General features: G+C 40.3%; 1 protein-coding gene across 3 annotated transcripts; it reads left to right on the forward strand.

Annotated features, from left to right (window-relative positions):
- The first annotated feature begins 12,476 nt into the window (after positions 1 to 12,476).
- Positions 12,477 to 23,871, forward strand: NOSIP (nitric oxide synthase interacting protein). 3 transcript variants are annotated; one of them, XM_026710908.2, is made up of 9 exons: positions 12,477 to 12,860; positions 13,125 to 13,235; positions 14,195 to 14,300; positions 16,108 to 16,189; positions 17,852 to 17,993; positions 19,344 to 19,450; positions 22,195 to 22,382; positions 22,528 to 22,636; positions 23,490 to 23,871. In XM_026710908.2, exons 2-9 carry the CDS (start codon positions 13,166 to 13,168, stop codon positions 23,559 to 23,561), a joined length of 876 nt encoding a protein of 291 aa, XP_026566693.1. In that variant the 5' UTR covers positions 12,477 to 12,860; positions 13,125 to 13,165; the 3' UTR covers positions 23,562 to 23,871. The 3 variants fall into 3 exon arrangements, with proteins under 3 accessions (XP_026566693.1, XP_087772263.1, XP_087772264.1); XM_087916137.1 differs by having other exon boundaries at positions 12,509 to 12,675; XM_087916138.1 differs by having other exon boundaries at positions 12,515 to 12,604.
- The last annotated feature ends 11 nt before the right edge of the window (positions 23,872 to 23,882 follow it).

Raw genomic sequence — 23,882 nt, forward strand, 5'->3', positions numbered from 1 at the left:
TGATGATGGCAGATGAGATTCTGCCGAAACGTTGCTACAACTTTAAAAGCACAACTATAATGACGTGGGAATATATATATATATATATTTATTTATTTATTTTCTGAGGTTCTCGCGGGTATTTGTATGTGGATCTTTGGTTGTTCGGGTTTTCTCCCGCATAAGATTCGAAGTATCTAGGCAACGTTTCAATGAAGTCTCATTCATCATCTTCAGGCTTCTGTCTCCAGCTCTGTGCTTCTCACTCTGAGAAGCACAGAGAAGCACAGAGCCGGAGACAGAAGCCTGAAGATGATGAATGAGACTTCATCGAAACGTTGCTCAGGTTAGTCTTAGTTGCTGGGGGATTTGAGTTGGTGAGCTGTGATCTTGCTGTTTGGCTTCGAGTTCGTGGTCGTGCTGCATCTTCATACTGGGTGTCGGTTTGCTTCATGTATGGCTCGGAGGGGTTTGAAGTGGGTAGTGATGCAGCTGCAGTGCAGCTTCTGGTCCATGGTCGTGTCTCATCTTCTGAGTGGGTGTGAGTCTGTTTTCTACATGGAAGTGTGGTGGTGGCATCTTCTGTGGCTCTCATGGGTGTGGGTCTGGTGTCCTTCTTCATGTTAGGTACTCGTCTGTTCATGAGGGCGGGTTTCCAAATGGCTGGAAGGTGGGAGGTGTCATCTCGTTTGTTCATGCTGTGTGGGCGTTTTTCTATCTCTATGGCTTCTCTGATTATTCTGCTGTTGAAGTGTTCGGTTTTGGCGATAGTTCTGGTATTTTTAAAATCAATTTCATGTCCTGTGGCTTTGAGGTGTTGGACCAGGGAAGAGGTCATTTCTTCTTTTTTGATTGAGTTCTTATGTTCTTCAATGCGTGCACTTATTCTTCTGTTAGTTTGTCCAATGTATGTGATAGGGCAGGCAGTGCAGGGGATTTCGTATACTCCTTGGTTTTCTAATTCGATTTTGTCTTTGGGGTTTCTTAGGATGGTGGATATTTTTCTGTTTGTGCAGAATGCTGTTTTGATGTTGTGTTTTTGGAGGATCTTGCTGATTTTGTCTGTAGTGCCTCCAACCAATCAGAACACGGCCAACCCCCCAACCAATCAGAACACAGCCAAACCCCCTACCAATGAGAACACCCCCCCACCCAATCAGAACACAGCCAAGCCCCCACCCAATCAAGTCCCACCCCCACTAGCAGTTAAAAGGAAGAAGCAGCTGCAATCTCACATCATTCTGAGAAGCACAGAGCCGGAGACAGAAGCCTGAAGATGATGAATGAGACTTCATCGAAACGTTGCCTAGACACTTCGAATCTTACGCGGGAGAAAACCCGAACAACCAAAGATCCACATACAAATAATAATATAAAAAATTATATTAAATATGGATCAGTGGTCCTCGGGATTTAAAAGTGGTCCCTGAGACCCAAAAGGTTGGCGACCCCTGGCCTGGAGCTCCAGAGAAGGGTGATCATGTGCTTCAAGGTGAGAAGAGATCAAGAAAAAAGGCTGAGGTGCTGAGAGTGCCTGGGTTTTATACCTGTTGGGATTTGAATTGGAGCTTGTATTCTGATTGGTTGTCAGACTCCCAGGGGCAACTCCGTAGGCTGTCCTGAGTTCCAGGCTTGGTCAAGCCTTGCTGGATGATTTATGCCCATAAAAGAGCTTTTGGCAATTGCTATAGCTTTACCTGGAGTTCCTTGTTATGTAAAGTATTCTGGCCCAGGCCTTAATGGCCCACCCATTAACGAAGGTGGGGGTAAGATTCTGCTTCTGGGGTGAGTTTCTGCTTCTGAGTTTCTACTCTTTTTAGAGGAAATATTCTGCCTTTTTAATATTTCCTAAGCTATTTCCATTTTCTAGGAGAGGTGTGGGTGATAACTTCCTACAATTCATTATGACAACATGTAAGGTTACTAGAGTTTTTTTTCAGGATATTATTTTCTAAGACTATTTAGTGTCTGTTGGAGTCTGTATCCCCTTATTAACCAAGTGGTTTGAGTTTGATATACTTATAATGCAGCGAAGAAGCTCTGAAGATATGGACTATTAACATGTTTTAGTAACCCAAGAAGATGAAGATAAAACTTATGGACTGCAAAATGTTTCCTTTTTATTCCTGATAGATAGAATTTATTAAGGGCAGAATTCCACACTGCATAAATTACAGGTTATAAACATGACAGGCAAATAATAGAGAAGGCAGCCATTGTATGAAAAATAGCCATTGTACCAGAAATAGTAGATTGAATGTTTATTTGTAGCCATTTCTCCTAAAGAGTAGACTCTATCAAGTGGCAGTTATTTGATGGCAGAGTGATGTTGACTGTAACACACTAACACACGCATATACTGTAATGCAACACTTGTTTATAGCGCAATATCATTTGGCAGAGATCCAGCCACAGCTTTTCTATATTAGCAATGCATATAGCTTTGCTGTCATAGTTGTTTGCTTAGAAGCATTAACACTTTTCAGTTTTGATTCCTCAATAGTTCAACAGGTTTTCTAGCCTAAGGGAAGAGAGACCTACAAGAATGGATTGTGCTTATTTGTGTTTCAGCACTTAGAAACTTCATGAGCTTTAGAGTATCAAGGGAATTCAAAGATAGGTGGATTCGCCCCCCAATTTATTTATTTAGAGCCACATGCCCGCCAGGGTTAAGATGATGCACTTAGAATCAATTCATTTATTCATGTTTATCACTTGACCAAGACCACAATAACAAGTGGTAACTTGCAGGTGATGTGTAAACTTTTACTGAACAGATGACTCATTCAGACATTCAGCTTATCTCTTGGCTCTGATTATGTTCTTCTACTCTAACACAAGAGGCATATGCAGGGGTGGGATTCTACCAGTTTGCACCTATTCTCTAGAACTGGTTGAAACATTCTAAGCAGTTCAGAAAACTGGTTGTTAGAAGAAATTACTGACCTAATCCTGTAAGGAAGGCAGGAAGGAAACATTCTGGTGTTGCTTACCGAAACTGCCTCTCTATTAACCCTTATTACATTCTTGGCAGGACTAGACTTCCTGTCTCAGGAACTTCTCTGGAGTTTTTCCCCCCCTCCTTTCCTGGTACTTTGCTTGTGTGGAGTGACCATTCAAAGTTACAATGGCACTGAAAAAAGTGACTTATGACCATTTTTCACACTTACAACTGTTGCAGCATCCCCACAGTCATGAGAGGCCAGGAGGCCACAAGATGTGTGCCTCGATGTGAGTGATATTGAGTTGGCCACGCCCAGTCAATAACATGACCACCAAGCCATATCCACCCAGTCACATAACCACCAAGCCATGCCCACCAACTAAGCCATGCCCACAGAACCAGTGGTTAAAAAAATTGAATCTTACCCCTGGGCATATGCCTCCAAATATCAGCTTCAAAACTGTTATACACATGATCTTCAGTTATAGCACTAAAAGCCAAGCCTTGCGGGGATACATAATTTTCATTTTTAATAGAATAAACAAGTGGGAAGCTTGATTGTTGGTACTATTCTCACTGTAGCACTCAGGCATCGATTTATTATACATTATTAAGTGAAGTTAGGCCTGAGCTTAACTGGCTGAATCTGCACAACAATTAGTGCAGCAAGTAAGACTAATATAATTCCTGAGTGCTGTACTGGAGGAGGTAGTAGGTAGTGAGGAATACCTGGAATCAGTGACTCTGCCTTTGTTGTGTATTTAATGATGGGCTGATTGTTGTGGCTGTGCGAAGAATGCATATAGTAGCAGACACAATCGCCAAAAGCTTACAAAGCAATGTCTGCAGAGTGGCAATACAACTCAGAAAGGCAACAGAATCTCAGGATCAGCTATGTTCTACATATCTGCATTCTTCTAGCTCCTGAGGAGATGTGCCTGGCTATGGGCAACGGCAATGCACTGTTGTAATTATATTGTAGGGAAATGCAGCATAATATGATAGTGTACATATAGGCAGGAAGCAGACACATTAGCAGAGGGTGGGATTCAACAATACAGCATGCATTGCAGCAGCATCCTTCTAGAAGAAATACGCTTTTTGGCATAACAGTTAAATGGGATGCAAGTCAATTCAATGCAGATGAGGTCAATATATAAGGAATTCTATGGGGAGGAAAACATGACATTCTACGTCTGAGGAGAGCAAAAGAGAATTGTGAGCAACTCCCACAATGAAGAAAGGTTTACATGTGCCTCTGGGATAGCCAGAAGTTGGTATTTGCTCAAAATATTTGTGTTTACCTCTCCTCTATTATATCCACTTGGCCCACCAGGACAATACAAGTTATATTTTAAGTTCCATCTATCATGAATGTACATTTGGTGATGGCCATTTCTCTATGGAACATCATTCCAACCAACCACCCTCGGTACAATCGTACCCCGACACTGTTGCTTTTCTAAAAGCACTGAAAATGTGGTTTTGTCAGTGGGCCTTGGAGACCATGAATGGAGATGGAGCCAATCAAGAAGTTGATTTTGTTGTTGCCATGGGGGATGGTATAGATTTTAAATTGTAGATTTTTAATATTTTAAGCCATCCAGAGTTACCTGTATATGAGTTGAGGAACAAACAAATGTGGCATTTCCTTAAGGAGAATTTCATCACCCTGCTGAATTCAGTTGCTGAGTCCAGGGGTGGGATTCAAATTTCTTAACGGGTTCTGTGGGCGTGGCCTAATTTGTGGGCATGGCTTGGTGGTCATGTGACTGTCTGGGCATGGCTTAGTGGTCATGTGACTGGCTGGCTGTAGCTTGGTAGTCATGTGACTGTGTGGGCATGACCAACTCAATGTCACTCACATCAAGGGGTGCCTCGTCTGACCTCCCCCCCATTCCTTATCACACGCAGCCTCAACTTATCTATATTCTGTAAAAATGTTGTTCACCTTTTTTTGACTTTATTATCTACGTCTATAGATGTACTTTCATGAAAGGACGATATGGCTCACATGCTTTGCCCAAGACAATAGTGTGGCAACAGGCTTTTAAGGGGCTGCCAGAAAGAGAGTGGGAAGGGCAATGTATTTTCCAAAGCACCAGAAGGCAAACAAGAAGCAATGGATGGAATGCTGACTTCCGGCTTGTGGTGCTTTGGTGCAGGCAGGATTCCGTGACTGTGCACGGTTTCTGCCTGTGTTCACTGCCTGAGTGCCTCGAGCCATTTGGCTTCGGGGCTAAGCCACCTTTGTAGAAGGTGGTGAAGACTGGGGGGTTCTGGCAGGGACGAGAGACATCGCATCTCTCTTCCCTAGCCGGCTAAATCTCCCTCTCCGATGGCAACTGAACAGCGGTCTCTGGCCGCCATTTAGAAGAGCTCAGCCGGGAAAAGGAATGTGCTGGAGGGGTTTGTGAAGAAATGAAACTGATTTTGCTGACTGGGACAAAGTGAAAGTATCCTGGTATTTAACACCTACTAAAGACACATTGCTCCCAGACTGAGTAAGCAGCGAATGGATATCAAAGGGAAAACTTTTTTTCTTTTTACTCTCCTTCCAAACAGAACAGCTTTGAGAGAAATCGGAAACCTGCATTGAAGGTATGCTAAATGCTAAAGACTATGCTAATGCCAAAGGGATATGGATTTCTAAATATTTAAAGAAAATTTTTTCTTCTGCTGTGAGTGGGAAGGGAGAGGAAAAAAATTGAAGTAGAAGTTGAAAATAAGGAGCAGACTGCCTAGAATTTTAAAGAGCCATTTGAACATTAATAAGACTTCAAAAGACATACTATAATTGGAATTTTGTGATTTAATAGCAACCCCAGAAAAAGAAATGGAAGAAGAGAAAAAGTGCTAAATGAAATAGTCTTTCTGGATTGTTTGGTGACTTTGCATCTTTTGGGAAACTTTTTTTTTCTTTTCTTTAAAAACACTCGGGTGGTTGTTTTGGGAAAAATTTCTCCTCTTTATAATGGCACCACTTTTGGATGAATTTAAAACTGAATATCTAAAATATAAAAAGGAAGAACAAGACTGGAAAGATACCTTGGACATTCTTTTTCAATCTCTAGAAATGGCGGTGCATTCCTATGGAGAATTGATTGTGCAGCGGGATAATTGGGACAAAGAAGGAATCATTTTTGATGAACATGTGACACTATTGGGGGAGAAGAAGGAGGAAGAGGAAAAGGAAAAAGGGATTTTAAAACCTAAAAAAACAACCAAAAAAGATAAAAATGAGTTGAAGGGTAGATATAAGGTTAGAAAACAACAGGAAGGGGGAAAGCACAAAAAGAAAAGGGAGGTGGAAAGACAAAGGGGGAAAAAGGGTAAGGAAAAGAATAAGCAAGGGGGAAAGGAAGGGGTGAGAAGTCTCAATGATGGGAAGCAAGATCTGAAGAAACAAAATTTATTTAGAGACAATGGGTAAACTTAATTGAAAAAGGGATTCTGTAAAGTACATAAGATTGTGTTATTATAGGCATTTATAGAATAAAATGTTTAAGATATAAATATATAAATAAGTATCAATAGGTACGATTAAAATGGTTTTGACAGGGTACTACCTATATTATATATCTATAAATTTCTTTGTTATTGTCGTTCTTTCTTTTTCTTTTTCTCTTTATATAATATATTGTGTGACTTTAGGATGTGCTAAACAGAATCCCAATACAAGTTATGTGTGATATTAAGTATTATTAGGTTAGGGGAAAGAGTCAAAGGCGTCATACTCTAATTAGTGTACAGGAGAGGTTTTGTTTAAAGAGAAAAAATGAATGGGTAGCTGAGAACAGACAAAGAATGTTAAATATTATGACTTGAACTGAGATAAGTAGAATAAAACTAAGAGAGTTAAAAAAAAGGAAGAAGCTATATAGAAAATGGAAAACGGTAATAAGATATGGAATGATATATAAAAGGAACATGATTTTTGAAGAGGTGTCTGTACGATGAGTTTTAACCCGGGATCAAGCAACTTTCAGAAAAGATGTTTATGTTTTTATGTCTTGTTTGTTTTTTTATTGGAAGAGAATAATGAAAATGTATAAGACAGATGGATATAAAAAATGTACACAATCTAAAGTTAAAGAGATATAATTTGAATAAATAGAAGGAAAGGAAGTAATAAAGAGAAGTTTGGGATAAGATATGAAGATGAACAGATAAGGTAAATATATATATCAAATTGTGCTTGTTTGGAAATGTGATAACTTGGAATAATTCTGTCTTTAAATAAAATGTTGTATTGGCTTTTTAAGAAAAAAAACTCTTATGTCATTATATTTTATGTTTTGTTTGTCTGTGTATTGTTTTGGAAAATCAATAAAATTTGTTCAAAAAAAAAAGAAGAAGCAATGGATGGAAACTGACCAAAGAAACAAGCAAACTAAGATTAAGGAGAAACTTCCTGACAGTGAGAACAATTAACCAGTGGAACTGCTTGCCACCAGAAGTTCTGAGTGCTCCAACACTGGAAGTTTTTAACAAAAGACTGGACAGCCAAAGAGCCCTTCTAAGTGTTGTTCTGTTACTCTGACACCTTTCCCAGGACCTCTACTCAGAATTTGGTATCCTCAGTTTTCCTGCCTGAGCAGGAAGACCTCCAAAGTCCCTTTCAACTCTGTTAAATACACATGTATTTATGCTCTGAACTATAGACACTGAATGCATGTATTGTAAACCCTGAAAAATACCTGGGCAAAAGAAAGGCACTCTAGGTGTAGGGACAGTGTAAAATATTAATATATGATAAATAATGGAACAATTAAAACTAATAGCAGAGTTCTCTCTCCCCACTTCCTTCCTATTTCTTTTTCTTTCTTTCTCTCTTTCTTTCTGTCTTTCTCTCCCTTCCTCTTTCTTTCTTTCTTTTCTTTGTCTCTCTCTCTCTCCCCTTTCTCTCTTGCTTTCTTTTTCTCTTTCTCTCTCCCTTTTCTCTTTCTTTCTTTCTTTCTTTCTTTCTTTCTTTCTTTCTTTCTTTCTTTCTTTCTTTCTTTCTTTCTTTCTTTTTCTTTCTTTTCTTTCTTTCTCCTCTTTCTTTCTTACTTTCTCTCCCTCTCTTTCTTTTTCTTCCTTCCTTTCTTTTCTTACCCACGCCCCCCTCTCATACACACACACACCTGGTCTGGGACAAACTGAATGATCCGGTGAGCTCAAGTCAGCAGTGGGCGACAGGAAAAGGAAAAAAGTACCATGCGTGGTAGCAGCGGCACCCCCCGGCCCTTGCAAAACACCTCCACGGGTGGCAGAGGTGGTGAACCTGGCTCTGGCAGCCTCCTGTAAGCGGCAGCCTTTCATAAGGTGCGGCAATGGCACTTTGAGCACCCCAGGCCCTTGCAAAACACCTCTGTGGGTTGCAGAGGTGGTGGACCTTGCTCTGGCTGCGTCCTGTAAGGGGCAGCCTCCTGTAAGTGGCAGCAACGGCTCTTTGAGCATCCCCAGCCCCGGTCCTCCCCAAACACCTCTGCGGGTGGCAGAGCCAGCGGACTTCGCTCTGGCTGCCTCCCATAAGCAGGGCTGTCGCCGCAGTGCCTCCACCCACTTCCTTTCATTTTGCCCCTGGGCAAAAGTGGGCAGAGGTGGCGGAGGCGCTGAGGTGATGGTCCTGCTTATGGGACACAGCTGGGTCCACCACTCTACCAATTGGAGCACTGCAGCTCGCTGCCCCACAGCAACCACATGATAAGGAGAGCTGAGAGAGTGCTGCGTGGCGGCTTAGCCAGCCAGCCAAGCCCAGGGATGGGGGGGCAGGTAGGTAGGCTGGGCAAGACCCAGGGAGCCCCAGAGATGGCAGGGTGAGGCTCTGGGAGACCCGGGGACAGTGGGAGGAGGGCTAGCGCAACTCACAGGCTTACCTGTGAGCAGGTAGATCAGGGCTGCTCAGCTGGAAGGAACAATGGAGAGGCTCGTGTCAGCTCTGGGCTGTTTCTCTCACCCGCTATTGCTGGGAGGGCCTCTCCCATTAGAGTGAAAAACTTGCAAGCCCACCCCTCCCTTTGGGAAACGGATCCTGGGCAGCAGAGAGAAACAGGATTCAACCAGGCTGCTTCTCTGCTTCCCAGGAGCCATTTCCCGAAGGGAGGGGTAGGCTTGCAAGTTTTTCACTCTGCTGCAGTGAAAGGCAGGCAGCAATGGCTGGCCTGGCTAGTGGGCAAAAGCAGGCTGCAGGCATGTTGCACATGTGCGTGATGTTGCGCATGTGGACCAGGGACTGACTGGGCAGGGAGCGGAGAAATGGGTGGATATGGGTGGGGCCAGCTAGAGGCCCATTTTACCAGTTCTCCGAACTACCGGGAACCGTAACAACCAGTTCTAATGAACTGGTGCGAACTGGTAGAATAACACCCCTGGCTGAGTCCCATATTTGTACCCCGTAACAAAACACAGCAAGATGGGGTGAGGATTGTGGCATGTCAAAGATATGGTCTCACTATGGCAGCACAGGCATAGGAAATAAGAGAAAACTCTAGAGCAGTGATGGCTAACCTTTTCGTTGTTGCATGGCGAAAGTACGCATGCCCACGCACATGTGCTTACACCCATAATGCAATGTGCATGCGACACCTCACCCCCTGCGCATGTGCATGTGACCCCCCCGCATGTGCACATGCCTGTGCATGCCTGTGCATCCCACCATGCTGTGCGCCTCTACGCATGCGTGCGCATCTTCCACACGCACTTGACCTCCCATGCACCCTTGGCAGATACCCGACAATCAGCTGGCTGGTGGGGTGCATGCATGCACAGTGGATCAGTTCCAGGTGACGGCTCGCGTGCCAGCAGAAATGGCTCTGTGTGCCACTTCTGGCATGCGTGCCATAGGTTTGCCATCACGGCTCTAGAGAATAGAGAAAACAGGAAATGCTCTGAAAGTTGGCAACACTTCAGATATAGAACGGATCCAAACACTGTAATCATAGTTTATGAGGTTGTAGCATAACTGAGATTATCAATGGCAGATCTTTGAGACTCTAAAACCAATGTACCCCTCTTTATGAAGGCAGGAAAATAGAGTCATTTTTCCCCTATTTACTACTTGTTAACTCAGTCTCCATCCAATAACCTCTAAATTTGATGAAATTATGGAAGGTACTAAACTAAGGGTCTTCAAACTTGGCAAGTTTAAGACTAGTAGACTTCAACTCCCAAAATTCCTGAGCTAACATGACTGGAGGAAGAATTATGGAAATTGAAGTCCACAAGTCTTAAAGCTGTCAAGTTTGAAGACCTCTGTAGTAGACAATCAGCAGTCATTCAACACACCACATCAAACATGGAAGAGGCATCCATTTTCTCCTTATGAAGTTCTCAGCCAGAACGATGCTCAAATAGTTTTGTTAGCGGCCACCAGTTAGTTTTTTCTTCTTCTCCAATAACTCCACTTATTGGGATATTGGATGCATGAACAAGGAATGTTCAGCAATCCTGTGAAAGTGCTGGATATAGCAAGAAAAAGAAATTCCAGAGAGCCAGTTTGTTCTAGTGATTAAGGCACCAAGCCAAAAGGCAGGAGACTGGGAGTTCAGATCCCAATTTAGCTGTGCAAGCCACCTGGGTGACTTTGAGCCAGTTACTCTCTTTCAGCCCAACTCATTCACAGGGATGTTATTGTAGGGAAAATGGGAGGGGGAAGGTATGTTGGATATATTCGCTGCCTTGTTTGTAAAACTAATAACAGCGGGGTAGAAATAAATTAATAAAATTCTAAAGTGGAAAATACAGCGTAAGTTCATTCAAGATCTACGAATAGAAACCACGTCCACAAATGAAAAGGAAAGCAATTGATGCTTGCTGTCTCTGAACAGATTGGAAGGGAAGAAACAGGGAAATGTACCAGGTGGGAGGCACAATAATTGCCATGTACTCAAATCATCTGGCCAATATCATTGCCAAAACAGAAGAAAGTGATGTAATTCAAACAGCAGTTTGTCATTATCAGCTTCATTTCCAGATGGTTGTGGCATGTGAGATAAGCAAGTATTTCATCTTCATATAGGTACATTTCATGGGAAGTAACATTAACTTTTTTCAAAATTTCTTCCATCTTGTACAGGTAGGTTAAAATTTTCATTTTGGTGGGAAGACTAACTCCTAGTTTTGGCAAAGGCACACAGTGCCCCCTAAAGGATAAATGAACCCATGCTGTGAGGTGTGAATAGATGAAAATTAGCTTGAAAATTAGATGAAAATCTCTGCCTTCATGCATTTTATAAGGGAATTTCATAGTAAAATATTTCCCATGCTATTTAGATTGGTAGATCAAAACCATCATTTTCACAGAACTGGGCTGAGGCAGTTAGTTCTGGTAGAAGAGCCTAACAATTGACTAGTTGGAATGAATAAGACAGCATTATAGAAAGTTTAGAACTTTAGAACGTTTTCTCCTTAAAGTACACTCAGAACTTGCCTGACAGATTTTAAAATTCTCTCCCTCTATGGTTTGATAAGAGGTGGTGATTTCAGTAAGGGGTGGGCTGTAAACTCCAATAAAGGGAGTGGTACAGGTAGTTCTCAACTTACATTCATTTAGTGACTGTTCAAAATTACAAAGGTACTGAAAAAAGTAACCTGTGATAGTTTTTTACTTGACCAGTGCAGCATCCCCCTCGTGTGATCAAAAATAGGAAGTTTAATAACTGACATGTATTTATTACTGTTGCAGTGTCCCAGGGTCATACGATTATTTTTTTGACCATCTGACAAACAAAGTCAATGGCAAAGCCAGATTCATTTAACTGTATTACTAACTGCAGTGATTTACTTAACAACTGTGACAAGGTCATAAAATGGGACAAAACTGACTTACGAACTGTCTTGCGTAGCAATGGAAATCTTGGGCTCTGTTGTGGTTCTAAGTTGAGGAGTACATATACAGGTAAATGCAACACAATTGATATAGGTAAAAGCAACACAATTGCATTTCCCACTTTTATTTTAAAGCACTTACAAAAGTCTGACAACACAAGAATAGCCTTCCCTACCTGATTTCCTCCATGTGCAAATGGCAAAACTCACAACTTTCAATTAGATTAGGGAAAGTTAGTTGGAAATAGCAAGTTTAGATAAATCACTCTTTAAAGAAATGGATCATATTGCATTCTGGTTAATTTAGGAAATAATTATTATCAGTCCCAGCCACGAGATGACCCTCAAAATATTCGTATTATAGAAGTTGCCTACTCTCTCCAAGTATCCTTTGGAGTAGAAGTATGAAATATACTACTGTAGCTAAGTAACTCCAACATCATAAAATAACAGCTGATCCAAAGAAACAGCAACTGCTCATAACTCATAACTTTGGAGATATTTTAAGAAGAAAAGGTCCTTCTCCCCCCCAAAAAAAAAATCTCTCTCCCCACACGTGCAAAGAAATTTTGGAGAAAAGGAAGGCGTTAAAAAAAAAAGGCTACAATACACAGAGACAAAAGCCAGAGGTTTGAACGCTTCTTTAACGCCAGAACTTCGGCTTAGAAGATGATTCAGCCCTCAATTCCTTTTCCCCTTGTTTGCGGGACGTTTTATTTGAGACACATCCGGGGGTACCGTTCTTTGGAGTCCTTCCGGACTCATAGACTTCCTGCTTCCGGTTCTGGGGGAGAAATTGTCCAAGAGGGGTAAACCGTCGTCTTCTTGGTCAATTCTTAAACGGCAAGAGCGGCAGAGAGAGAGAAAAAAGTTACGGTATAAGTTTCTAGAGGCCAGGAATGGTTGTTAAGGTGCCAACCTTTCAGCTGCCTGCTTTCGAGGTATTTTGATCTGCAACCCCAGCATCTGTCAAAAGTTTCACTTGCTGTCCGCCATTCGGCACAGCAGATCGCTTTTGACCGCGGAATAGCGGGCTTGCAGTCGCTCTGCCTGTTGGTACTTACAGGCGGAAGGTCCTCCCGAAAAACTCTCAGGACTGCTGGCTCCGGTGGCCAAAGTGTGCCTTGTGAGTAGGTTCACATCATCTACCTGGCTAATTTGTATCTCAGGGTCTTTATTATCTTTAAAGATCTTTAATAGAGGCTTAGCCTGCATTAACCTATTTAATCATCCTATAAATATTTTTTATATGTTGTACTCCTTTCTCCTTAGCTCTCAGCTTCTAGCCATGGGATTTATTTTAATAGGCTTCCTATGTAAAGTATCAACTTCTTTGTATTTGGCATTTTGCATTTCATTAATGAAAGTTAATTTGATATCTTCTTGTTAGAAGAGAATTGGCTTTGTCTTGGATTGTCCAGCTACGTCTACATGACGCGTCATGGCAAGAACTGTACAGCGGGAGCTGTCTACACCTACCATGAAAAGAAAAAAGACACAGGTGAGAAGGCCACAGACTGCAGTGTATATGCAGTGCTTCCTTGGTTGAGTGGGGAAAATGTTGCTTCCTATTGCAATAATGGAATTGCACGTGGAAATCCAAAGCAATTTTTCTTAGCCTGTTTCTGCTGTGTGTTGAGCTACAATCTTCCTTCTGTGCTGTTAGCACTGGGGTGTCAAACTCGTGGCCCATGGGGTGGATATGTCATGTGCTGGCCCTGCCCCCGCCCAGTTTAGCGAAGGGGAAAAAAGTCCCGATATATCATGTGATGCTGCTGTGACGATGCAAGTTTGACACCCTGGTGCTAGCGTATCAATTAGCATGCTGGTAGGGATGACAGGAAATCATATTTTGGAAAAGCAATCCAAAGCGCTGGAGACTATGTGAAGACGATGTTTTAAGTAGAATATGAGAAATGTATTGGTAAAATAAGAATGGTTACAAACATTTTATTTCCATTTATTCAGTGGAAAGAAAAGTTTTTCATGAAGTGCTTAGGTCTTGTCATCTGGTATCGTCTGTGTGTAGTTTATATTGTTTTTATAGAAAAAGGTTTAGAGGATTGTAACAAGGTTTGGGAGTAATTTCTCCCCACTCTTCAGCTTTGCTCACAATTTCAGACATAATATATGAAATAATGAAGGCCAGAACTGGGAGGCAGTTACCTTTGTGCTGTTTATGACTAGCTGGATATTGGCAAAATTTCTAAGTTCAGAGTTTTGGTCACACCCCTGGAGTGTGATTAATACACTCTAGTATTTCATTGAAACTCAGACTTAAAACTAATTCACACTACAAGTTTTGAACAAGCTAAACCTTCTTGGCAAACTCTGTTTTTCTGGTTAGAGTGTTATCAGTTGTTTTCTTTTGCCAATTCTAAGCAGCAACCCAGAGCAGCCATTTGGACAGCTTTTTTCAATACTGCCCTCTTACTGTGACCTTTCCTCTGTTTTTTTCAGCTGCCTCTGGTTATGGGACACAGAATGTCCGTTTGAGCAAAGATGCTGTCAAGGACTTTGACTGCTGCTGTCTCTCCCTGCAACCCTGCAAGGACCCTGTTGTGACGTAATTATCAGATGGGATCCATTTGAAATATTTCAAAGCCTTATGCCAAAGTTCTACCCTGTGTGTCTTTTATTTAACGTTTCAGTGTAATATCTTAAAACAAGATAATTACCCCTGCCCAGTGCCATTAATTTATTTATTCATTTGCTAGATGTGCCTGTTGATCTTTTTTTACAAACATAGTAGCCTTTTTAATGTGTATTTGTATGGATAATGTTCACCTTTCGCTGCTTGACAGTACTTTATTATTTGCATGACACATTGAGCGCTGGCCCAAGCCTTGTTTTGGAAGGAAAGTTGGAAATTTAAGGGTGAAATAAATACACTTTGCCTTTTAAATTCCCTGGGTATAAAAAAAAAGGACTACAATTTTTACTTTTTGCAGGGGGTGGGGGGATGCCTTTATCTCTTTTGTATCCTTCCTGCACAATCTTAATGTTGTTGGTGCCATCCTCTTTCCTCTGCTTAGAAAATAATTACCTTCTGTTTCATAGAGGAATTGAGATTAAAATCTGGAACATAAATTCAATATATCTCTGTGCCATAATGCCCCCTTTCTCTGGAAATTTAAGTCCAGCTATGGAAAACAGATCAGGTACTTCATGTATTCATAGTTACACATGAAATGTTTTATGGGAACTATTTATGCATTGTGATCTTCCACAGATTGCTATTTCTGATTATCATTGGTACAAGAACATTTTTATTTTGGGGTGGTGGTATAGGGCAATGATGGGGCAGAATATGGGACTGTTACAGAACTGGGAATGATGTGGACAAGTTTTAAAGCAACAAAGGCCAGTGAGAAATGGGGCATAGCTTTGGTCTGCAATTCTGTAAAAAACACGTTCCTATCAAACTGGTATCTGTAGAGATTATCTGCCCCTGTTTAACTGCCCTGTTTAGCAACTGTTCACATTTAAAACTGCGTTGAAAAAGTAGTTTTACAACCACCCCTGAACTTATGACAGTCACAGGGTCTCCATGATCCCAGGATTACAATTTGGACTCTTGACAATTGTCAGGCATTTATGGTGGTCATAGTATCCCACAGTCACATGAGTGCCATTTGTGAGCTTCACAACCAGTTTCTGACAAGCTAAGTCAGTAGAGAAGCTGGCAATAAGTTGCAAGTTGTGATTACATGACATTGTGCTTAATGACCTGGGATAATTTGCTTAATGAATGTCGGGGGAGTGGCATCATAAGTTTGGGATAGTCATGTGACATTTCACTTAAACATGTCACTTAGTAACGGAGTTGTTGGTCTTACTTTCAGTCTTTAAGTGAGGGTATCTATGCATGCAAAGATACTAGACATCTCGAATTCAGTCAATTTCATATCTCTTTTCCCCAACCCTGCAATTTGACCATGTGTTTCCTGAGCCACTTTTTTGCAGCCCATAAAGCTCCCTCTAATTCTAATTGCATGATTTCTTGACGTTTTGTCACTCAAACTAAAAAATAAACCTCAAAATAGGCTTAGTGTAATTAAAGATCAAAAAATCCCTTCTAACTTCCTGTCCCAAACTCAGAAAACTCTATGGTCCTAGCCATTCACTTCTTGTCTGTAATTGTTTCAAAAGGGTTAAGGGTCATCCTGGACATCAAAAACGTGCCCCATCTTGTCGTTCAGTTTCATATGTTATGACTCTTCAGATGTATCCTAGAATATAGGAACCAATAACTGAGTATGATTATGCTCTGAAATTCTCACTGTAGTCAAAGGGGCATGGAGGTTTTAGGACTTGAGTTATGGCGGGTTTACAAGTGATCTTTATTTTGCTTTCCCCCCTCTCCTTTCCAGCCCTGATGGTTACCTCTATGAAAAAGAAGCTATCCTGGAATATATCCTACATCAGAAAAAGGAAATTGCCCGGCAAATGAAGGTATGCTAATATCTTCATCTCTTCAATAGCTACAAGGGTGGTTGGGTTCATACCTGATAGTTAACTTTAATAGATATATTGAAAGACTATGCCTAAAGAAGCTAGCAAATAAAAGAAGATGCAGAAAAGAACTGAACCCCAGTAACATAAAATGTAAATGCTATATAATATGAAAATTAACCCAGTAAACGTGACTTAGCTGAAGTGAGTTTAGTATTATTTCTTTAGGGGATGTTCTGCATTTTTATAAGGACTAGGACTGATGTTTTATCTTTGTACCAATTCACATGAATTATTTTAGTCTTGTTTTCATAGGTCTGTTGTTTAGTAGCATTTATCCAGTAAGCCTTTATCCTCTGCCAAGGATTTACTGTAGGCTCAGTTTCAGGCAGAAAGATGTCCAATGCTCTGACAATCATTGCCTAATGGCCAGGAGGGGCTGATACTGTCTGACCAATGAGGCTGCAAGATTTAAGGAACGGAAGTTCAAGAAAGGATGTGGAAGTAGATGTAACCAAGGAAGATTTTTAGTGGTTATTCAGTTTTGTTCTATAAACATCTTTGAGAATTTTCTCATAGAATTAATATATAAACACTATAAAACAATACATTTAGGATTTGACTGAAGATGAACTCTATATCAGTGGCCAGATTTGGTTTCTCTTGCTTTGGTCCAGCAGTTAAAGCACCAGGCTGGAAAGCAGGAGTTCACGTTCCACCTTAGCCATGGAAGCCAGCTCAGTGATTTGGGCCAGTCATTCTCTCAGCCCATTTCTCCTCAGATGTGGTTGCCGTGGGGGGAAAAAGGAGGAGGAAATTATGCTGGATATGCTCTCTGCCTTGAGTTATTTATAAAAACAATAAAGGCGGGATAGAAATAAATACATTCTCTTCCTAGAACTGGAAGATACATTTATAGAATAGAGAGTTGCTGCGAGTAAGTTTCTTTAGTAAAAATTGATATGGTCCTTATTGGCCATCGATTCCTGACCAGTGTACAAGAGGTAAAAAAAAGAGATTTAAGAGTTAACAGAGGCATTCTGTCTTTTAGTCAATCTTGGATTCAAAATATCAAAAATAAAAAGGGCACACAATGATTCTTGTATATTCTAATTGGCATATCTTTAAGTCCCATTCTGGAGGCTGTTCATGGGAATGGCTCTTCTTTTTCCCCTTTCAGGTGATAGTGTTTTACATTAGAGGAATGTAGCCAAAAAAATCAGGACTTTTTACCAAGAATACATCTCTTACTAAGTTGGAAGTCAAACTTTGGTTGATGTCTCAGTTACTTGTTTGGATATCTAGTATCTTATCTCCTCAGTGTTGCTTAAGTCTGGGATATTGGGATCCATCAAATGTATTTACTCTGGCGGTGCTGCTATTGGCTGGGCATTCCATAGCTGCAGTCTAGTTTCTCCATCTAACTGCCTTTAAGCTTTTTATTTTTTGCTCATACTCCTTTCTCATCTAAAAGAAATCACGAAGCCAATGCCTTTTTTTAAAAAAAAACTTTTGCTTTTAATGAGCACAATTATCTCCACCTCATGTTTGCCCTACATCTCTTATATAGAACAGAAGCATTTACTTTACAATTGACATGCTGAAAAATAGAGCAGCAGTGAATGTGTTCCTTCGTAAATGCCTCCTTTTTGGCATCTGCAGGCCTATGAAAAACAGAAGAATGAAAAGAAGGCAGAAATGGCAGAGTTGAGCAAGGCTGCCAAAGAGTCCCAGGTGAAGAATTTCCTTGACAAAGAGTTGAGCATTGTGAGCAAACCCCTCAATCCCTTTGATCGCCAGTCAGGTAAATCAGGAATGCAAGCAATATCTAAACAAGTGGTGGTGGAAAGGGGAAATATCTTATTTGCCATCTGTGGTCAGGTATAACAAGAACGGATTCTTCCTACTGGTGTCCCTGGTCTCGTGTAAATCCTAAAGATGCTGCCAGACTTGATAAGAATTGCTCCCATTTTATTCTGGTGCTGCTTGCCTTGCAGAAGCGGAGTGTTCACAAAGCTCCTATTCATTTTTCTCTGCCTTTTGGCAATGCTTGTAATTCGTGGTGCAGTGGCTTGAGCAACCTTAGAAACCAGGATTGTGGGTGGGAGACAATCACAAGGGTTGAATAAAAAGCGATGCCTCGAGATGAGCGTGGCTGGTGAGCTATTTTTGTGTGTGTGTGTGTGTATGTAACACTTAATTGCAGCAGTCAACAAATGATTAAGGTGAGTTTGAAAGCACAACTAGAATATTTGCTTCAAGGTGACAAGTCTGGGCCTCACACCTTGTGAGCCACTCAAGAGGAGATTATGAAGTTGAGATAAAATGTAGAGTTCTTTCATGACAGCTTTAAGAAGCTTATCCATTGTTGGAAGAAGTATGTTTCAAATGTAAACTATGTGGAGAAGTAAATACAAGGGCTGATTTCAAGGACTATTTTCTGGTTTTTTAATTAACATGTTCCTATATAAACTAAACATGGGGAGGTGAGTCTTTTCTTTTTATCAATCTATTGTAAATAGCTTCTTAGCTTATCATCAAGTTTCTGTCTTTTTCTCTTAAAGCTTTTTCCTACCGACATTCTATTTTTCAGTTTCAGTTTTTATCCATCACCTCTTTTCAAGTTACCTCTCCTGCTATAATTCTCTTTGCATCAGTGTAAAAATGAGTCATCCACAAAAAATGTGGGCAGTTGCTACAAGAAATGAACCCTCTTTTCGAACATGGAGTAACAATGGCTGCGCTATTCCCATTTTTGTTGAGCTTGTAGTGCTAAAGTAATGATGAGGGACACATTTTGGGATGCACAAGTACTTCCTGGACCCTTTCACATGTTCTTGACTAAGCATGCACAGGGCCACTGTAATCCATTGTGCAAATTGTATGCCAAACAAAAGCACTTCTTAAGGGTGGGGGGATATGTCACCAGTTGTAAGGTAACAATTGTTTTTAACGGTGTGTGGATGGGTATGTATGCCTCTGGAACATTAAAAAAAATTTTAATAGCACATGAGTGCATAAAGAATTATGCACAAGGACACTTGGTATTACGATAACACCCCTGAGTACATAGAATTTCAGTGCTAGATGTGCAATATATAATTAATGTTTAGAAATCTGTAGATCTTAATAACTGTTCTTCTCTGCATTATAGGAGACCCTCAGCCTGGGCCCAGCAGTGGAGAAAAGGCCAAACAGCTACCAAGTTTTTGGATCCCTTCACTGACGCCTGAGGCCAAGACCAAAGCCATTCCAAAACCAGTGAGCTATTTTGTCATTCATTTTCAAGATTCACCAAACTGTCTTGCAGTTTGGCTATGTTACAAAGCTAAACTGGCTTAATTGCCATAGTTTCTATAAATAACAACAAAAACTCTTTAAGCTTTAATTAATAAGGTTCTTATTTTGTCATTCCTTTTCAAGATTCTCCTAATGGATACATACATCCTGCAGTTTGGGTACCCTGCAATCAGCTTAACTGCCATGTCTACATAGAACTATAAAACCTTTTGGATTAATGTGGTGCTATATTCACAAAGCTTTTATGAAACCAAAAAGTGAATTTTTTTAGTTTCAGAGTTCTTAGAAGAGGTCCTAAATTTTACTTAATGCATTTACTTAATAGCTCTATTGGATCTGGATTTTTTTCCTCCCCAAATCAGAAGCCCTTCTATTAGCCTTGTTTTTCTTTGTGTATGGCTTTTGGTTGAAAAGTGTCAAAGATTTATGGTGCCTTTTCCAAACTGGTCCGGTCCAGATCTGTTAAACCATAGATTCCATAACTAGTCAAAACGGCTGCTCACGTTTAATATTTTAAAATTTTCATCCATGTTTAAATGATCTGGATATATGAAGGAACTTTTTAAAATATTCAAGTTCCTTATTTGCTGATTAAAGATTACTTGGGGGTGAGGGGGGAGAGAATAGAATGTCAGGTTGCTTGGAAGATACTATTAAAATTTATTTATAATATATATATAAATATATACTATTTATAGTATATATAAATAGTATATACTATATATAAATATACTCTATACTCTGAGAAGCACAGAGCCGAAGACAGAAGCCTGAAGATGATGAATGAGACTTCATTGAAACGTTGCCTAGATACTTCGAATCTTACGCGGGAGAAAACCCGAACAACCAAAGATCCACATACAAATACCCGCGAGAACCTCAGAAAACACATATATATAAATAGTATATATATTTATAGTTATATAGATAGTATATGCTATATATAAATATATATAGTATATATATATATGTATGGCATATGTATGTATGTATGTATGTATGTATGTATGGCATTCAGCTTTGTTCGGGTATTTTCCCACGTCATTGTAGTTGTGCTTTAAAGTTGTAGCAACGTTTCAGCAGAATCTCATCTGCCATCATCAGGCTTCTGTATACAATATATATAGGCTATTCATGACTGGAAAATCAGAAAGTGAATTTTAAAATAAATAAATATATTTATTTATTTTCCAGTCATGAGTAGCTTATATTTTCAGGTTACACATTTTTTGTTGCATCTACATCAGGGGTGTCAAACTCACGTCACGGCAGCGTCATGCCCACGGGCCGGGAGTTTGACAGCCCTGATATAGATGTTCTGCATATCAGGTCTTACAAATAAAGCATTTGAATTTTGAATATTTGAGGGCTTACTTATAGCAATAGCACTTAAGACTTATATACTGCTTCACAGTGCATTACCACTCTAAGTGGTTTACAGCAGGGGTTGCCAACCTTTTGGACCTCGGGGACCACCAAACTCATAATTTTAAATCCCAGGGACCACTAACTGGTTCTGTGGGCATGGCCTAATTTGTGGGTGTGGCTTGGTAGTCATGTGACTGGCTGGGTATGGCTTGTATGTAAATATTATAAATATTTATATAAATATTGATTTTTTTAATTAAAAAAGAGCAACTTTTAAACAAAATCAGGCAAAGCAAGCAGGCAGATTGAGTTGCTCACAGAATCACAGATTCATTCAGAAATCTATCTGCCATTGGCTAGCTTAGTCTGTCACATAAAATTTGCTTCCAAGCAAACTCACAAAATTAACTCACAACACACCATGTATGTGAATATTGAATTTTTTATTTAAAAAAAGAGCAACTTTTACCTCAAATCAGGCAAAGCAGGCAGGCAGATTGAGTTGCTCACAGAATCATTCAGTGATCTATGTATCTTCTATCGGCTAGCTCAGTCTCTCAAATTTGCTTGCCTTCTGCACTGAATAATAGAACCTTCAGTGCTAAGGGAGGTTCAGTTGTGCTTAAAAGCAGAGCCGAAGATCTAAAGACTAGCTAGAAAGCAAAAAAATCCAACCATTTCCTGCTTCCTAGCTAATCTAAATCTCCTGGCACAGCAGAACAGATGAGGGTCAGAAAAAGGAAAAATAGCAATTTAGCAGGCATGTTTGCCAGGTAAGGAGTGGGTGGGGAGCGTTCCCATGTGGGTGGCGCAGCCTTGTGTTTCTGCGCAGCCTGGATTAATTGCTTTGGGGCAGGCTGCTCTGAGGGTGAGATTTTTCTGCGGCCCACCAAAATTTTCTCACAGCCCACCAGCTGGATCCTCATTGTACTGACTTTGGAACGATTGAAGGCTGCATCAACCTTGAGCTGATCAGAATTGAACTGGAATGAGCAGTGGATTAGCCCTGCAATACTGCCTTCTAACTACTGCACCACCATGGCTTAAAGGCAAGATTAGAATATAAGTTTCCATATTCTAATCTAATCCATGTGGGTGATGATGGTGCATGCTTTTGGGCAGTGTTTACTCCAGGTGATGCCTGGAGAAGTCTCTGCAGTTCTCTTGGCAGGATTTCACCAATGGTTTGCTACTGCCTCCTCAAGGCTAAGAGAGTGGCTGGTCCAAAGTCACCCAGCTGACTTTGTGCCTAAGGTAGGGCTAGAAGTCACACTGCCCCAGTTTCTATGGTTATTTTATCTTATCCCAGTTTATCTTATTCATGTCATTTCTTCTAGGACAAGTGCGTGTACTGCCCCATGAGTAGGAAACCACTGAAGCTGAAAGATTTGATCCCAGTGCATTTCACCCCTGTAGATTCTAGTGTAGATCGTGTTGGACTAATCAACCGGCAGGACCGCTATGTGTGTGCTGTCACACGAGACATGCTTGGAAACTCTGTCCCTTGTGCTGTGCTCCGTCCATCGTAAGTAATGAGGTGGGGCTTTTCTGGAGTGAGGAAAAGCATTTACTAGCAGGCTACCTATGAGATTAAATCTCTGGTTGGATCTAAGCATGGGAAATCTATCTTTAATATGTAAGAGATATTCTTTTTCTTTCTTTATTTTAAGAGGCTCAGTTGTGACTCTGGAATGTGTTGAAAAACTTATCAAGAAAGATATGGTTGATCCAATGAATGGAGAAAAGTTGACTGACAAAGACATCATAGTTTTACAACGGGTGAGATTGACTATTAAAGCACATGTGACTTCCAGAACAGGCACTTTTAGTAGGTATAGTTCCAATACATTTGAAGAGCGGAGAGTTGATCTGAAACCAATCTTAACATCTTTATGTTGATGTAAATATTGAGAAGTTTCTCAATAAAGATTGCTTTCCTTTAGCCTTCTAAGCAATGACTACTATCATTTTGTTATCATCATATCATACATGATACCATCATGTATCTCTACAGTTATGCTTTAAAATAATTTCTGTATTGTGTGATGTTTGGAAACATTCTAGCACTTCAAAGATCTGTACAGATATATATATGATAGATAGATAGATAGATAGATAGATAGATAGATAGATAGATAGATAGATATAGATAGACAGGTAGATATAGAGATATAGATATAGATAGATAGAAAGAAAAATAATTTATCTGAGATTATTTGGATTGTGAATATTACCTACCGAAATTTATGGTTTAGCATGCTGTAGAAAACTATTAGCATGTTCTATAAAGCATATCATATGTACACTATAATGTGGCAGGTTTTAAAATAGCAAGTCTTACAAGCACATGTCGTGTTTTGTTAACTCAGATTTAGAGCAAAATATGATATACAAATCTGAGGGTAGAGAACTACATACTGACTCTAAATGCGTCTGAATATTTGCAGAGAATTTCCTCTTCCCAGGGCAATCACATGCCCCGGGATTAGCTGTCAAGCAAAGCAGTTGTAATGTTGCCCAGCCCAAGCACTGAGCAGAACATAAAACTTCCTAACCATCAGGGACAGGATAAATGTAGGCCTTCACATCACATGCCATTCCTCTTTCCTTACGAGTTTTCCTTTTTTTCCAGGGTGGCACAGGATTTGCAGGGTCAGGCGTGGAGCTGGAAGCCAAGAAATCTCGGCCTGTGATGCAAGCTTAATATATTCAGGTGGAAAAGAAAGCAATGATTCTCCACCTGATGCTGACTGCCATCTGCTAGCATAAAAGAGCTAATATTGCATATAAAGAAAGATAAACTATCTTGTAATTTTGTAAACCAGGCTTCCTTAAGTTTTTGAAAGAAAGAGTTATTAACTTGGGAAATGTGTAATCAATGGCTTATTTTTAGGAGTCATGCTTTAATTATCAACTTTTTCTACCTTGGAAAAGAAAATAGAGGGTGCAGTTCACATAAATCAAAGGTTCAGTGTATCTTTTAAATGGATTAATATTAAAAAAAAGTGTCATGCACCTCTGTTGG

The sequence above is a fragment of the Pseudonaja textilis genome, chromosome Z (assembly GCF_049901715.1).
Source record: "Pseudonaja textilis isolate UNSWEBS1 chromosome Z, rPseTex1.2, whole genome shotgun sequence".
NCBI lineage: Eukaryota > Metazoa > Chordata > Lepidosauria > Squamata > Elapidae > Pseudonaja > Pseudonaja textilis.

Coding starts and splice junctions, on each gene's coding strand:
- NOSIP (XM_026710908.2), top strand. CDS start 13,166: ATGACGCGTCATGGCAAGAACTGTACAGCGGGAGCTGTCTACACCTAC. Junction 14,301..16,107: donor TGCAAGGACCCTGTTGTGAC/GTAATTATCAGA, acceptor TCTCCTTTCCAG/CCCTGATGGTTACCTCTATG. Junction 22,383..22,527: donor TGTGCTGTGCTCCGTCCATC/GTAAGTAATGAG, acceptor CTTTATTTTAAG/AGGCTCAGTTGTGACTCTGG.